This window comes from Culex quinquefasciatus, chromosome 2 (assembly GCF_015732765.1).
Source record: "Culex quinquefasciatus strain JHB chromosome 2, VPISU_Cqui_1.0_pri_paternal, whole genome shotgun sequence".
NCBI classification, from domain to species: Eukaryota; Metazoa; Arthropoda; class Insecta; order Diptera; family Culicidae; genus Culex; species Culex quinquefasciatus.
The window spans coordinates 23,676,912-23,694,494 of record NC_051862.1 but is presented as its reverse complement, the minus strand read 5'-3'; the positions used below and the strand labels follow the sequence as shown (position 1 = coordinate 23,694,494).

The following is a 17,583-nucleotide window of genomic DNA, read 5'->3' as shown; positions in this document are numbered from 1 at the left end:
AGTCCTCACAAAAATCATATTTAACTTTCCGTTATGTTGTTATGCTGTAGTTAGGTTAGGTTTTATTTAATAATTAAAATTCTGAAGGTCACTGACCAAAATCCACATTGAAATTAAAAGAACAGCAAACAATGTTATATAAAACAAAAAACTAAAGATGAAAAGTTAAACTGCATCCCTTTAGGCTAGTCTGCAGATCGGAAGGAAAGGGGTCACGAAACAGCTTTACGAACAGCAGAACAAAGGAGAGGGAACGTTTTCTTGGGGCTTTTCTTCACCCTCACTGACATGCTTACGCTGCCGCTGCTGCCCATTTGATTTTTTTCTTGACCCGTTCCTTCCGAAGTGCATACCTTACATTAACATGAAAAATGTATACAAACGATATAAACCGGAAAATAAAAATTTGTTAAGTCAAGTTTCTCTCATTAATAGGAGCTACAACACTCAGTCGACATGCCCTGAAAGTCGAAATCAACGCTGCCAAGACCCAAGCTATCGTTTTCCCTTACACCCTGTCGGATCGTCTTGTTCCTCCCAACAATCTCAAACTCCATCTCGAAGGCTGCTCGATTGAGTGGTCTTCCAAAGTAGTCTTCCTACACGCAGAAAAATATTTTGTAGAATCAGCCTGTATGAGGTTTCATTCAACAAAATATTTTGTTGAATATAATCAACAAAATTTTTGTATTGAATCAACTCTCTAATTTTATTATTTCAGATCGAGACATTTGGTTGTTTCAAAGCAGTTTTTTTGTTGAACCTACCCTCATTTTTGTTGATCAAAATTTGACAGAAGCCACGTTCAAATCAAAATTTTGTTGAATCAACGTCGGTTTTGTTGTTGAAACAACTAGAGATATTTTTCAAATTAAGGTTATGGTCCTTGAATTGAATCAATAAAATGTTGAATTGAAATAAAAATTGTAGTTTTATTGATATTTAAATTTTATTGAAAATTCCAAATGATGTCCATCTGTTCCATCAAATGTTGCAGCAAATTTGGCCCGTGATCCATTTCCCCGTCGTCGTTGACACTGTCGCCTCTGATTGAACCGACAAGTTTGCAAAGTTGCCTCCCCGCGTTGAGCGGCTATGTTGGCACTAGTTTCCAGATCGTGGTTATGCTGTTTTCCGCAGAGGTCTGCAACGGTGGGAAAAACGTAAGAAAAGAAAATTTTATGTAGAATCCTAAGGCGCTTACCAAAAGTGTCCCGATAAATCTGCTAAACTGGGTTGGTTCTCCGTCTTGCAAGCGACACGCTTTATTTCAACAAAAAATCCTCAAGATAAAACAACAAAATATTTTTTTGATTCAAACCAGCTTGATTTTTCTGCGTGTAGGCCTCATCCTTGACCGGAAGCTTTTCTTCCGTGACCATGTAGACAAAATCAGGCTGTGCCATGATAAAATCCCTCTTTCCCCTAATCAAACGAAACTGCCGACTGTTCCTTGCCTACAGGTTGCTGTGCGAGATCGCATAGAGACCGAGTTCAACACTTACAAAACAAGTTCCTCAGAATGATTCTAAATCTTAACGCGGATCCGACAGCAGCTGCACCCGCAACTCTAACGTTAGTGAGCTTGTTCGTGTGAAGAATATCGTACATCGGAAAAAGTTTCTCTAGAACACGGCCATTTTAATGCGGATCACCCTTCCAACTTCCAATTCCTAATGGGCTTCAGACTGTCAAAAACCGTGAAGGTGCTTAATAATGCGTCTGTGATAGGGAAGCACCACTGATGCTAATAAAACAGGATTTGCGATTTTTGAAAAGTTTATTGGTATTTAGTCTTTGTTTATACAGCGTGAAAAGAAAAATGCACTCATTGTTATGCATGTTCAAGAAAGGACAACAGCTTTAATCTACACATCAAATCCCAACCATCGACATCGGCCTCAGGCCACCGCCGTGGCCGCCTTCATCCGTTCGCACAGCGCGTTCACCGTGACCATCCGGCTGAACTTGTACAGGTTGTACACGGAGATGTCGAAGAAGCTGACGACCTTCTTGGCGCGGACGTCGCACGTGTACGCAAATACCTTGTACGCCTTCAGCACGAGATCGAACGCGCGGCAAAAGTCGTCCCCGCAGTTGAAGGCCGTGCCCTCGATGATGGCGTGAAAGTCTCCGCTCCCGAAGGCCGGACTGTCGACGAAAATGTACGGCGGCACCTCCAGGTTGGCGAGCACGTAGTCGAGATCCTGGTCCGGCTGGCGCCAGCGAACCATCGCCGAGATGTAGTCCTCGATCGGGTGCAGCCCGAGCGGGTCGTTCCGTTTGGTGATGTTGCTGATGAACGTGTTGGACAGGGTGCACATGACCTTGAGGATCGACAGGATTCCGGCTGAAAGGGGGAGGAATTTTGTGAGCTTTTGAAGATTAACGCGTTGCGATGAAGAACTTACAGCACTCGATAGCGGGGAAGTTTCCTTCGAGCATCATGCAAAAAGGAATAATAGACTCAAAGGTGCGAATCGTTTTACGGTCGGGAAACATCAGGTTGAACTCGTGGTCGAGCATTTCTCCGCCGTGCTGCAGCAGATGCGGGAACTGAGCGGCCAGTTCGGCGTTGATCTTCTTGCGGAAGCGCATCTCCTGGCGCAGCGGGAACGTTTCGGTCATGAGCGAAAATATGCGGTCGCGATTCTCCGGTTCTTCGAGCAGGGCGTGCAGTTCCTGGACGAGTACTTCCAGTCCCGGATGGTGCACCGGAACGCGCCGTTTGCGTGTGGAGTCCCTTTTGGCCGACTTGGACATGGTGTTGCGCACCCAGTGCTGGATGTAACCGGTGTGGCCGCCCTTTTCTTCGCCGTTGCACTCCCAGAACCAGTCCGACTCGGGTGGCCGATCCGGATCGTTGCACTGCAGCTCGGGATACGCCTCGATGATGACCTTGGCGAGCTGGATCTTGTCGTGAATCTTGACGGTCATGCCCTGGCGGACCTCCGAACCCATCATGTTGTTGCAAATCGTGCGGCAGATCAGATTCTTGTCGTTTTTCTCCAGAGGAATCTGATCGCTCATCTTGCGCAAGACGTCCTGACTCGCGGGGCAATTCTCCAAAATCTGACGGATGATGTCGGGAGTAACGTTGAGATCTTCGACGAATCGTCGCTTGCAGGTCGGGCCTTGCTCCCAAGGAGAATTGAACATACCAATGTCCTGCAGCAAAACTCTCGGTTGACGAGCCATCGGCTGCTGGTCTTCATCAACGTCCATCGTAATGGAACTAGCGTAGACCACGTTCATTTCCTTCGCCCGACTCGAATTGGAACTCTTGACCTGTACCGGCGATGTGTACTGCTCCGAGTCCTCGTTGTATCCCAAGAATTCTTGTTCGTCAGAAATATGCTCCTCTGTGGCTTCCAGCTCCTCCTGGAAAGACCGCGAAACCTTAACCGGACTCGGAACCTCACGCGCTTTCGCCTTAAAACTGGGTCCCTGCGCCACGACCTCCCTTGCCTTGGCCAACGTCAATCCGTGCATCTCCAGCAGTTTGCTCTGCGTCGTCTTGTTCCGCAAACCAAACACAAACTGATTCCGCAGCGCCTTCTCCAAGTACGGCCCAAAGTTACATCCCTCGGCCAACTTCCGCAGCGCTCCTAAAAACTCCTCGGCCGTTTCAAACGGCCTCGCATCACCCTGCTTCCGGCTCATAAACTTGAACACCGCCTTAATCTCCGGCGCGTTCGGACTGTAGTGATTCTCCAGCAGCTTCACAATCTCGTCGAATGTCCGCGACAGTGGCTTGGCCGGAGCCAACGCGTCCGCCACGATGTCGTACGATTCCGGTCCCATGTAGTGCAACAGGATGGCCAACCGGCGCGAGTCCGGAATGTCAAACAGCTGAAAGGCCATTTCCAGCCGGTCCACCCAGCGGGGCCACTTCATTTTGGCCGGGTTGAACGGTTCGATGTTGAACGAGGACTGCAGCGAAGCGTCCGCCGGCTTGGCCCGGCCCGCGGACACACTCGAGTCCTCATCGTCGGTTCCGGTGTTGTTCGAATTTTCCAGCTTCGCCAGAAAGGACATCTCTCTCGTTCGTTTGGCGCCGAAATTCACCTTTGGAAAACTTGGATTAAAAATTACTTTTAAGATGATTACAAAATGACGCCGCGTTTTTGGCGTGCTTCAAATATTTATACATAGATGCACCACTCAGCTGTTGAGGCCGGCGACACTACCGCCACGCCAGGTGGCAAATACAGAAACTTAATAAATATTTTCTTCACCAGTTTTCAGCTGCATCCTGCGATGGCAACCCAATTAAAAATTTCAGCGATGACCTATACACTATACATGTCTGGGTACCAAAATTTTCGTAATTGAAAGACGCAACTTTTGGTACCCAGACATGTATAGGTCATCGCTGAAATTTTTAAGTTATCGCAGTTTTAGTGGAAAAAGTTGTTTTTTTCTGATTTTGTCATTTTTGTGTTTTTGCACGCGGCGCGTCGAAAAACACGGATTTTATTTTCAAAAAATCATATCTCGGGATCCTGTAAATGAACTCCTCCCATTTTTTAGTATGTTATGTAAAAACGTCCGGGGAATCCGATAAAAATACAGATGGCAAATACAGGAACTAAATAAATATTTTCTTCACCAGTTTTTAGCTGCATCCTGCGATGGCAACCCAATTAAAAATTTCAGCGATGACCTATACACTATACATGTCTGGGTACCAAAATTTTCGTAATTGAAAGACGCAACTTTTGGTACCCAGACATGTATAGGTCATCGCTGAAATTTTTAAGTTATCGCAGTTTTAGTGGAAAAAATTGTTTTTTTCTGATTTTGTCATTTTCCCGTTTTTGCGCGCGGCGCGTCGAAAAACACGGATTTTATTTTCAAAAAATCATATCTCGGGATCCTGTAAATGAACTCCTCCCATTTTTTAGTATGTTATGTAAAAACGTCCGGGGAATCCGATAAAAATATTTCCAGACATAGGCTCTTTGGTCCAGACACCGTCAAAACGGCATTTTAAAGTTTCATTCGACCTTTTCATATGTTAGGCTAGATTTTTGAAACTTCTTATTATTTTTCTTTGAAAAGCCAACTTATCACCTTTTATCTGCGTATGAGACAATTGAAATCGGTTGAAATGGCGAGGAGTTATGATTTTTTGAAAAAAGTGGTTTTTGCGAAAATCTACGAAAATGGCCATTTTTCAGACCACCCTAACACGGCGTAGGTCACCCTAATGGCCAAACAAAAAAATACGGGTCTAATTATTTCGGCCAGGGAACCCCCAGAAAAATTTTGAGCCCGATCCGAGCACTTTTGTTTTTTTCCATGCTGTTTTCGTGGGGAATTGCTGTATATAGGGGAACTATACCCTTTCTCAGCCTATTTCTATTATCGGCCTATCAGCACTTTGATCATGAATTACAGCTTTTATAAAGTGTTTTGACTGTTCCAAAGTAATAAATAGCTCAAACAAAAGTGAGCAAGCAACTCTCCATTGTTGATACATCTGAAAATATTGATTTAATAGCGGAAAACGGCAAAAGTGATGATTTTCTGAGTTCAATATCGTGATTTTGGCTCAAGATCTCATCGAGAAACTAAAAGTGAGAGTGTGTGCGTGCAACATGGAGTTACACTTTTTGAAAAGTCTTGATGAGTTTCACAGCAACAGCACAGAAAGTTTATCTTCATGTTGCGATTTGACAGCTCGTATCGATTTTCGATTTTCAGTTCTGGAGCAACATTTGAAAGGGGCGGTACGACAATGCTCTTACGGCCTTTGATTACACGCTTTAAATGGGGCGGTACGACATTGCTCTTACGACCTTTCGTCCCATTTAAACACGTGTAATCAAAGGCCGTAAGAGCAATGTCGTACCGCCCCTTTCAAATGTTGCTCCAGAGTTACAATGTGTAAGTTTAAACAAAATGTAACTGCTGAAAAGTGTTTCTGTTCACGCAAGCGTGTATTTTCAACACAGCGACCCAAAAATCAACTGTGGCACTCCAACCGTTCCCACGCGTCGATCCGTCAATCGTTTGACATTCTTCCATTCCCCACCATCCCGAAGGAGAGAAAGCCCTTTGTTTACAAATTTTCCTCCAGCTCCCGCAACGCAGAGCAGAACAGTTTTCGTTTTTCGTGTTGGTGCGCGACCTTCTCCTCCACTCTCTTCCTTGGCGGGGCCATTCCTCGTGACCACCGTTCCGTGTCGTGCCGTGTCACGCGTTCCCTTTCCCCCTCTTCGACCAGCCAGTCAGTCAGTCAGCGGAGCGGAAAAAGGTTTGGACGTCTCCTCAGTGAAATAGACGCAGCGAACGAAGAAAGTGGTGCGATCGTGTTGTCGGAAACGGGATTTTTTCTTCGGGGGATTTCGTCCGGATAACAAATTGGTTCCGGTCCAGTCGGGGTTCCGTTATTGCACGTTCTGCGGGACCCAAGGGACACCATGTGAAGGAGGGGCAAGTGTTTAAAAATTTAAGAATCTCAAGAAATAGCTAAGAATCTCAATCGAATTTCAACTCCGAAATCGTCGTCGTTCTCGTTCCGGGTGAATAATTCAGTGCATGTGTGAGTTTGTGTCAATCCGTAAGAAAAGAGTCCTGGAATTAGTTATTCTTGTTCGAAGTGAGTGTCCTTTCGAAAGGAAATAAAATAGTGTGGCAAAAGGATACGCAATTTGGAAGGCCAAAAAAGAAATAGTTTGTGTCTCGTGACTAGAGCCAAGACAGAAAAGTTGCACCATAACAAGCAGGTTGCTGTTCTGGGCCATCTCAGGATTTGGGATTTAAACAGGATTTCCCCGGAGGACCCCGCATGCTGTTGTTCTGCCGAAATGGTAAGTCATTCTCGCCCTCGTCCCAAAAAGTTTACAATGCGAAAAATCGTCAAATTTCTCAACCACCACCCAACAAGAAAACATGTAAATTGATTCAATGCAGCATTTTTCGGGGGGAGAAGAGCTCTTGGCACGGGTCACGACTTCGGCGGCCACACCGCCGCAAATCGCAGCCCGATACTGTGCTGGATTGCTTTTGCTCGTAATCATTTATCGGTTATGTCATCCACTGCTGGTGCTGCATCCGCGCAAAGTGGTCCACCGCAGATTTGTACAGGAATTCCGCAGAAGAGGGGAGATTGAGAGATTTTTTTTTTCGTTTGTGAATCACACTTTGGGTTTGTTTCGATTTGATAAGGTGGGAAAAGAACGGGAGAAAATGTAGCGTCACGGAATGATTGTTTTCGAGTAATAAAAGCAAATTTGTGTTTGAGTTGAACACATCCATTCATACAAGATTCTAAAATAGTTAAAAAATGAAATGCAGATAACACAACTGTACTTGGTTTTGTAACATCTTGTAAATTGCCCAAGCTGAATTTAAAAAAAATGACAAACTGCAACTCTACTTGAACTTTATTCTTTATCTCAAGAATATAAAATATACTCAACAAAAGTTAATGAGATAAGATAATAGGTACATGATCATATTAAATATTAAAGTTGATTTCCACGATGTTACGATTTTTTTTTCGTTTAAAATTTTTGAGGAAATAGCCTAAAATGTGAAAAAAAGACTCACGAAAAATGCAGGATGGTATGTCTCTCCTAAAAAATACAAAAATCATTTACTGAAACGGTTTTTTTTTTTTGAAAAGTAGTCAAAACGTCAAAATTTTCAAAAACCGTTAGTGGGAATCGATTCCTCAGACAATTTAACATGAAAATCTCCATATTGACCATTGTCCTATGTCCAATCCTAGCGAAGATACAGCGTTTTTAAAAATAAAAATGTTGAAAAAATAGGGTTTTAAGTGATTTTTGGCAATTGGGTCATAAAATGAAGCTTAGATTGCTGATATTATTGTTTACAGCGATAAAGCTTATTTTTCTGAGTACAATGACCCTTTGTACGACCACAAAGAGTTTAAAAAGGATTTATAAATCAATTTTGAAAAATTAACCTCGCGGTCCTTCTTGACAGAAAAGCTCCTACTTGACAGCTTGTTCCAAGGGGACCATAGTTGATCCATCAAAAAAATGTTGTCTAGTCAAAAAAAAATTTTGCATTAAAATGAAAAAAAGTGATCAGAAATGGTTTTTAATCGTGTTTTTTACCGTTGTACATAAAAATTTACATAGGGCTTTAGTACCCAATTTCTATACAGTGAGTCAAATATTTGTCCGTACCCCCCCGTACGGAAAATGTTTGTGATATAAAAGTACATAAAATTCGACTAAAGTACCATGTTTTATACATCAATCGACGCGGCAGAATGTCCTCTTGAAGACACTGTCATTGGATTTGCAAAAAACTTTTTCTAAAAAAATACAAAAATATAAACCCCTAATAAAAGTACAAAATCTGATCGATTTAAGTAAATTCATTTATGAAATGTTGTTTCTGTGTCAAATACTAGTACCTCTAGCCAGTTTGTGACAACTTTGAACTTCTGATAACTTTGTTTAGTTAGTTTATATTAAAAATTGGTTTAAATTTAGTTTTTTTAGGTAAAACTTATAAAAAACATTAGTTTATAAACAACTATTTTTTATAAAATTGCTATTTTATGTTGTAAGAGTCTCTATTGAACAAGTTTCAACAATATTTGTTCAAAATATACATTGTTTTCATCATTTTTATTGAAAATTTTCGACCAGAAATACTGTTTCGGAACAATGCCGGTAAACAATCCGGATTGTCCCGGAACCGGTTTAACCCCTCGGGGGAAAATTTTGTGGTGGTCAGATAGAGGACAAAAAAAACCCACCTCTTGCAATTTGAAGCATTCAATTTCGTCCACTACAGTCCGATTACGAGTCCCTAGTCTGAAATTTGTATTTGAGTATTTGACACAGAAACAACAATTCATAAATGAATTCACTTAAATCGATCAGATTTTGTACTTTTATTAGAGGTACCGTAAAACGGGGTGACTTTGATAGCCGGGGTGACTTTGATAGGTTTGCGATTTTTCCGCAAAATGAAGAGTGGAATTAAAATACGTACGGAATTGTTTAGAATCATTCTGACTATGGTAGAGAAGTGTTCAAAGTTGAGGTTCTTCGAACACTTTTCATAAAATTTTGGAAACTTTAAAAAGTTAGTTAACTATAGTTAAGAAAATGTTGATGAAAGTAATTATTTTAAAGTTCTCAAAGTGTCATGATTTTCTCAATGAACATGATTTTGAATCGGAAAACGGAATGCATTTTAGGATTCTTTGGACAATTTTCCACTAGGAGAAGGTAAAATAAGTTTGTAAATAATAAATAATATGTGTTTTTGAAACACAATAAAAAAAAAAATCTCCAAATTTATAGGTAATTTCAGTTGAACAAATTTCATGTAAAATGCGAAAACTTCTGATTAGTGCTTCGAATTCAGTATAAAATGCAATATAAATCGATAATTTTATAAACAAAACTAGTTTTTACAAATTTCAGGCAAAATTCCGCCTTTTTAACAATTTTACCTAAAATTTATTTTTATTTTGTTAAAAAGCTTATAAACTTAAATATCTAAATATAAACAATGATTTTTTTTCTTAAAAACAATACCAGCAACTTCAGTGATGGTACATTTAACGTGCACATATAGTTTGAACATCTTAAATATGATTTTAACAACAAAAACTATGACTATCAAAGTCACCCCGGAATTTAAACTAAGAATTTTTAACGTAACTATTTTTCTAAACACTATTGAAAAAACTTTTTTTTCCAAAATAGTGCATGGACTTTGTGTGGCCTGCCCCAGTACATGTTTTAAAAATAATAATCTTGAGTAAAACCTTACCTGTTGAAAAATATTCAAAAAACAAATTGCAATCCTATCAAAGTCACCCCGGTTTACGGTACGGACAATTATTTGACCTCTTTTTTGACTTTTTTCAGTAAACTATTTTTGTATTTTTTTAGAAAAAGTTTTTTTGCAAATCCAATGACAGTGTCTTCAAGAGGACATTCTGCCGCGACGATTGATGTATAAAACATGGTACTTTAGTCGAATTTTATGTACTTTTATATCACAAACATTTTCCGTACGGGGGGGTACGGACAAATATTTGACTCACTGTACGATTATTTTCAACATTTTTATTTTTAAAACCGATGTATCTTCACAAGGATTGGACATAGGACAATGGTCAATATGGAGATTTTCATGTAAAATTGTCTCAGGAATCGATTCCCACTAACGGTTTTTGAAAATTTTGACGTTTAGACTACTTTTAAAAAAAAACAAGTTTAGTAAATGATTTTTGTATTTTTTTAGAGAGACATACCATCCTGCATTTTTCGTGAGTCTTTTTTCACATTTTAGGCTATTTCCTCAAAAATTTTGAACGAAAAAAATACCGTGACATCACCTTAAAATTTACCTTTTAAACTAAAAAATTGAAAAATCTCATAGAATCGGCTTTTATTTTTCTTTCAGTGTATTTTTTTCAAAAAGCCCGTCTAATTTCCTACAAGTTTGTCTTTGACCACTTTTTGATACGATGTAACGGCTTAGAGATACAGCAATATTTAAATTCTAAAATAAAAAAAAAATATTTAAAACCCTTACGCCCTTCTCAAATATCATTATCGAGTGCAACTGGCTTATATAGGCCTAGGATAACATGTCTAAAAAGTTTCATTGAAATCGGAGAGGGTCGGGTACAAAAGTACCAGAAAAAATCCTGATTTGAGCTGGAATTGCCCTAAACTACTTTTTGATTGCAAATTCGATTTTACATCGAAAAATAAAAGTTGAAAAATTTACGTGACCAATTTTTCGACTTTTTTTAAAATCAGTATTGATTAAAAAAATTATAACTCGGCAAAGCTTTTTTACCCATTCTGTAAATTTCAGAAAAATTGGCATTTGATGTCCCCTAAAACATATCAGAAAAAAGTAGTGCGTTTTTGCAAATCAAGTTTTGGTGACAAAAAGTGAAATTAAAAATCACCAATTTTTTTTAACGTGTATCATTTTTTCAGTCTAGTCCTTATCCAAACCTACAACTTTGCCGAAGAAACCAAATCGATCAACAAATTCCTTCAAAATATACCGATTGTTGAATTTTCATATATCATTTTTGTTTTGACAGCTGCCAAATTTGTATGTAAAATTATATGGACAAACGAAATGGCTTCTTTGGGAATACCGAAGGCACCAAAATAAAATTAAGCTGGATTAAAAATTACAAAAAAATAAAATAAAAAAAATACCGATTTCGTAGAGAATTGCTCTTTAGCGTAAATTTGTTAAGCTCGAGAAGCTTATCTACAATCACTCTACTTGAAAAATTGTACTTAGCTTAGGAATTTGAATCAATCGAAATGAATCTTCTACAATGTAAAAGTAATCAAATTAGAAACTTGACGAATGGAAAGGATTTAAAATGGAATTTAAAATACATTTTGAAATATTTAAATCGCGGCCTTTCTTGAAACAAAGAATCATACTGGAAAACCTCTTTCAAAGTTTCCCATAGTTGATCCATCGTAAAATGTTGTATTGACAATTTAAAAATTTTGATTTAAAATAACGTGTGTTTTTTTTTTCTTCTTAAAACTTGAGTTGTAGGGTTTCAGGACCTTATTATCAAACTTTTTATACTAAGAAAATAACCAGCTATATGAATATAAAACTAAGTTTATTTTTAAAATTAATCAAAACCTGGTGTTTCAAGCATGAAAGCAAACATTTGTTTTGAATATTGTTTGATGATTGCTTGCATAACAGTTATTTTTTGATTTAAAACGGTTCTACACCGGGTTATGTTGCAGACATGACCAGTATGACGAAAAAAAAAAACAAATTGGGTCGAAAAGACTATCAATCCAGTGCGGCGCATATAATCACGAATTTCCCCCCGGATGGACGCCACCGGAGCCAACGTGTGGGCAAAGCAATCAATTACAACCTCCGGACCGACAACAACAACACACCTTATCACTCCCATCTCAGCTTGATCTGCCTTTCTCTCTTTCTCTCTCTCTCTCTCACAGAAGCCCCAGTACTGAGCTATCCACGTGTCTTTCTCCTGCCCTGGAGCCGGAGGTGTCCCATTTCAAAGTTTGCATTTCATTAAACCGTATAGGTGGAAAGAGTGAAATCAGAGATGAAGGGATGCTGTAATTTTGAAACATGTTTCAAAAATTTAACAAAAGTTCCATTTCGTTTGTGATTTCAAATTCAATTCTGAAAAATTAACAATTAATTCATAAAACTTTACACGATATTACTTTTGAAAATCTGTGGCGATGCAAAAAGTAATTTTTAAAATTGTTCGAACAAGTCCCCGCTCACCTTGGGTGGTACTCCAGACCAAAATGAACTTTTTTTCATATCCCCACTTTCTCTTATCACCTCCTCCTACTGCCAAGCTAATTATAAAATTGGGTTCATTAAATAAACGGATAAGCCCGGGCTGAGGGAGTGAGGGTCAACGAAACGAATCGAGCAAAAAAAAGTGTTATCCTGTTTCCGAAAGGTGGTTATCCTTTCATTTCAAAGTCTAGCCGAGCTTTTTCTCGTTTTTTTTTTGCGCCAAACTCAACGGATGTTATTTTAAATGAGCCGTGTATAATTCAGAGGATCAACCCATCATGCATGTGTGTTGAAGGAGATAAGTTCGTCTTTCTATAGGATTTTTTCAAGAATTACTAGTTTTATATTTTTATCGAAGATTCAAAAAGTATTTTCAAATAAAAATTTCATTGGATTTTTGAAAATTATTTAAAAGAAAATAAAAAAGACGGTCACCCTAACTCGCCAAAAAGAGGATGTTGAAAGGAAAGGGCGAAGGGCGACTGCGGAAAATTGTGAAAATCCGCAATATGCAGATATATTTCGCGGCAGCTTCGGGCTATGGCCACCGCCACGGTGTTCGATCGACCGACCGCATGCAGGAGTAAGCAAGGAGTCTGTCGATTTCGCCAAAGCTCCTTGAAAAAACGCTCATGGAAGCGGTCTCTATGGCAGACTGCGTTTTTTTTTGCTGGTATGAATCATTTAGGAAAAGAGGATAAAAAGACAGCCAATATCATTAATTATGAGAAGACTAAAAAAATGGAAAAGGAGCAAAAAAAACTTATAGAAATGTTGTATAATTAATATTAAAAGAAAATTATTTCTATTCTACAGAGGTTGGATAAAATAATCGGGACTGGCAAAATATAGTCTAAATTCGATTTTTCGATTTTAATGATTCAAGAAGCATTTTAAATGTCAAATTATTCTTGTTTATGTACTAGAACAAGATCACGGTCCATAACCATCGGAGATGTTCTGGATTTTACGGGAACATGTAATAAAAGCTATTTTTTCCAGTACGTGCTATTTTAGCTGAGTTGAGATTTTTACATAACCCGAGCAGGGGTAAATAACACGGGAATACCATATTTTGGTATTACTTGGCATAATAACAAATACCAAAATGTGCCCTTGGTTGCCCAGTAATAGATGGTATAATACCATTAAATCATACCAAAAAACTGTATGGGGAAGACCAAAGCAATACCAAAACGTGCAATTCCAAGGGCAAATGAATACCAGACAAAAAACAACTTTACGGGTAAATAAAAATCTCATTGGACAAAAAACAACGAGAATTCTCTTTAGGATTACAGCTGGAATTCAATTTGGCTAATGGGATTGCAATGAGAAATGGGTAGAATTTTGATGCTATATTTAAATCCTTCGAACAGGCAGGAAAACGAAGTCTTGCTTTGGAGAGCCAAAAAATATCAGGTAAAGAAAACTAGAGGAATACTGGAATCGAACTCATGACAGGTAGAGGCAGACACCATTTTAGCTACCCGTTTACCAACTGAGCTATCAACGCTTGTTGAAAAAGAGCTGCTGCTGCATCAACATGTTTTAGCTGCAGGCAAAAATATCAGAAATTCAACGAAAGAGAAACAAACTAAACCAGAACGAGAAAGGCTATGACCCAGGCAGCGTGGCATTTTTCGTGAGATATTCGAGGATGCATGATTCCAGCTGAATAGGATTCAACACAAATCCAATATTAAAAGGATTTTAGAACGAAGTTCGAATACCACATGCATACCAACATTTTGGTATTGGAAGAGTTATTTTATCAAATTAACAAAGATTGACATTATTTTTTTTGAGTTTATCGATTATGACGAAAAAGGCAAACAATGTTTAGTAAAATCCAATCTAAAATTTCAAATTTTTCACGTAAAACCTTTTGTTGTCGTAAAGTTAATCGTCTAAATATATAAATGTTTTTCTTATCATTTTCAAATGTATCAGCATACTTTTAAGAATGTTAAACACAATTTTAAATAGATTTTTTTTTTATTGAATCACCATTATTTTATAATATTTTTATTTAAAATATCTTTACAATACCAATGTATGGTATTCCCTAATTTATAAAGATCATTAAATTACTTTTTTAGACCAAAATAAATTAGTTGGCATTAATTTGGAGTAGATTTGCGTTTTTAAGTATGTAAGTAAGAAACAGTTTGTCAAAATTCGACATTTTCTTAAAATTTTCCCAATAACAAAACAATACCAAAATTTGGTATAATACCAATGATTGGTATTAACTTACACTTTAGACATTTTTTCAAGGGCTCGCGAAAACCAAAATTTGGTATTGATACCATTGAATGGTATTATTTTGCATTTCTCTTGTTATTTACCCATGCTCGGGAATGCATATTTTTCCCTGGAAGTACAACTAATTATCAGTCGAATGCAACCTGGATCATTTGAATTCGTTAAATATCCGCTTAGGTATGCCATTTCCTAAAACGAAAAGTCCCGGAACATGTTCCTGATATGGCCAATTCGGAACCTTTCAGGAGATCCCCCGGGGAACCTGTGTAATGGTTATTTGCATGTTTGTTTGTTTGTAAGAGAACTTTATCTGGTCATTTCCATGTTTTATCCAAAACGATGCGATTATCTATAATTATGGCAAACGATATCTCTCACTATCCAAACGAGCGAGTTATGGATTTTTTAAAAAGTACATTGGTCGCACAAAATTTTTGGAAAGTCGTCAAAATTTCCTAATTTTTTTTAATTTTTGGTTGATTTTTAGTGTGGAAAATTTAAAATTTTAGGCAATTTTGTGATCTCTTCAATAAAAATAATTTTGAAATTTTAAAATCAAAAGTAACTTTCTAAAAAGGATAAAATCACATTTGACTATAATTCTCTACGAAATCGACCGATTTCGACCATTTTTATTTTTGTATTTTTATACTTTAGCTCAAACTTTGTAGGGGCCTTTTCTATGACCAAAGAAGACATTTTGTGTCATTTGTTCACCCATACAAGTCTCCATACAAAAATGGTACATAAATATTCGAAAATCTGTAATTTTGAAGCAATTTTCTGATCAATCTGGTGTCTTTGATAATGTTTTAGGTATTGATGAGGACTATTTAAAACAAAAATGCCGATTATTAATTATTTGACAAAAATTAAATATCCCAAAAAAAATAATTTTCAAGAATTTTTGATGTGTGAACCCGTGCAAAAAAAAAATAGAATCTAGGAAATGGTATAAAACCTAAAATTTCTGAAATTTTTTTCCGAGTACCTATTTTTTCTGAATAATCATCATCAATATCTAAAATTGATCAGAAATAGTCGAGAACAGAACTCTGATGATGTCGTAGTAGACGAAATACACAGAAAAAAATATGTAAATTTACACAGCACGTAATTGCTGTTTATAATGTAAACTCACTCAATGTAATGTTGAAATATGATGTAATGAGCAAAAAGTAATGGAAATTACTCCGATGTAAATCTAAATCTAATGTAAATCATGAATCTAATGGAAACGTTGAGCATGGAAACTCAAATCTGATGAGTTTCTACCCGTGTTCGGCTTCCTGTAAATTCCTATTTAATGTAAATCATATATCCAATGTATTTCTACCAACGTTGACTTCAATACTACCCGAACTAAAAATAGTTATATTTGGTTCTCTTTCTATCGTTCTCATACTTCGCTGGCCCACTGCCTGAGCCTCGACCTGAACAAGTTGATGCTTTAGCCGCTCGTTTATAAAATGCGAAGATGGCTCAGTCGGCAGCGGGTAGCAGCGGTAACACCGAACATCCTACCCGTCGTCCGTTCGATTCCAGTCCAGCGTTATTCCACTTGGCTGTCGACGAGAAAGCGTCCCCTACCTGTGAAACAACTTTTTAAAATCCGAATTTCCTTTTGCTGCCCGCTTCAATCATTTTAAAATAGAACATAGGCCACACCCTTTTCCTACTGCAATCCAAGTCGAGCTTCTCATTCCCATTGGCCAATCAGAATTAGTTGAATTGAACTAATGTAAATTCCAAAAGTAATGTAAATTCCAAAACTAATGTAAATTTTCAAAACTAATGTAAATTTCCAATGAATCTAATGTAAATTTCCAATGAACCTAATGTAAATATACATCATTTATCATGATACCTTTTGGTACATGATAAATAATGTAAATTTACAGGAATATTTTTTTCTGTGTAGGTATCTGTCAAGATATTGAAATATATAGCGGAATTAAAAGGAACTTCTCGTTTTTTTATGCATTCGCTGCATAAAACGCTCTACCAAACCTTAATATCGCATTTTGTCCGTGTACCAACAACCTTGCCGAAGACACCAAATCGATCAGAAAATCCCTTCTCATCATACAGGTTGCGAATTTTGCCCATAACCGGCCCGTAAAATTGTATGATGATTTATTTGGAAAAAACTAATGATGCAAAATGGCTTTTTTTACACAGGGAATGTACGGACGAAGTTTCCTACAAATAAAAAAAATGTCCATGTTTTCCATCAAAAAGTTCTAAATATTCGAAAATCAAATCTTCAGAGTGATCTTTTTTATAAAAACTAACTTGATCTACCTATGTGGTTCATGCCTTCCTCACTTTTTACCAACAATGGGTAATACGAGTGGTTTGGACACATACTTCAGCTATTTTTTTAGATCCAGAAAAATAAGTACACAGATATAATTTAAGTGGTCATACCTCGAGACGGGGTTGCCAGATTTTTAATGTTGTGGATTCGTTGGAAAGGTCATTCAATTACCTAACCAACGATGGGTCGGATGATAGATCCGGACATCGTTTACATACATTTAAGTGATTTCCGGCATCAAAAAAGTACAAATACATCACTTAAGTGGTCATAACGCGAAACAGGTCTTTCAATTACCTAACCATAGTTTACATACATTTAAGTGAGATCCGGATTTATGTGAAAACACATTTTTATATATAACTTTTGAACTAGTTATCGAAACTTCAAACAATTCAATAGCGGAATATTGTTCCAAATAGAGTGTTTTAACCTTTTTAAAGTTACCTACCTTTTTCATAATTGGTCATAATATTTTCATTAAGCTGTACTGCAAAAACCTGTCTTTTTGTGAATGGGAAAATCAAGAATAATCATTTGGATCAAGTTTTAGCAATAAACATTAGATCGCCTCAGGCTATTTTTCCCTGTAAGTATACTACAATGTAATTCATGTCCCCCATTTGTCTGCAACCCTCAAAGTGTAACGTACGGGACCGGATACGTCGGAAGTAATTACGGCCTGGTTTGCTCGT

At 37.7% G+C, this 17,583-nt stretch overlaps 2 protein-coding genes across 2 annotated transcripts in view; one reads left to right on the top strand and one right to left on the bottom strand.

Annotated features, from left to right (window-relative positions):
- Positions 1-1,761: 1,761 nt before the first annotated feature.
- Positions 1,762-4,149, bottom strand: LOC6048208. Its single transcript, XM_001865126.2, has 2 exons — positions 2,412-4,149; positions 1,762-2,350 (listed from the first exon to the last, which is right to left on the bottom strand). The coding sequence occupies exons 1-2, from the start codon at positions 4,036-4,038 to the stop codon at positions 1,902-1,904; spliced, it is 2,076 nt and encodes a 691-aa protein (XP_001865161.1). The 5' UTR covers positions 4,039-4,149; the 3' UTR covers positions 1,762-1,901.
- Positions 4,150-6,056: 1,907 nt separating this feature from the next.
- Positions 6,057-17,583, top strand: part of LOC6048211 (beta-1,4-N-acetylgalactosaminyltransferase bre-4) — a 41,316-nt gene continuing 29,789 nt past the window's right edge. Inside the window, exon 1 of the mRNA XM_038256599.1 lies at positions 6,057-6,818. The gene's annotated coding sequence lies outside the window, so the exon portion shown is untranslated. The remainder of the gene's footprint in view (positions 6,819-17,583) is intronic.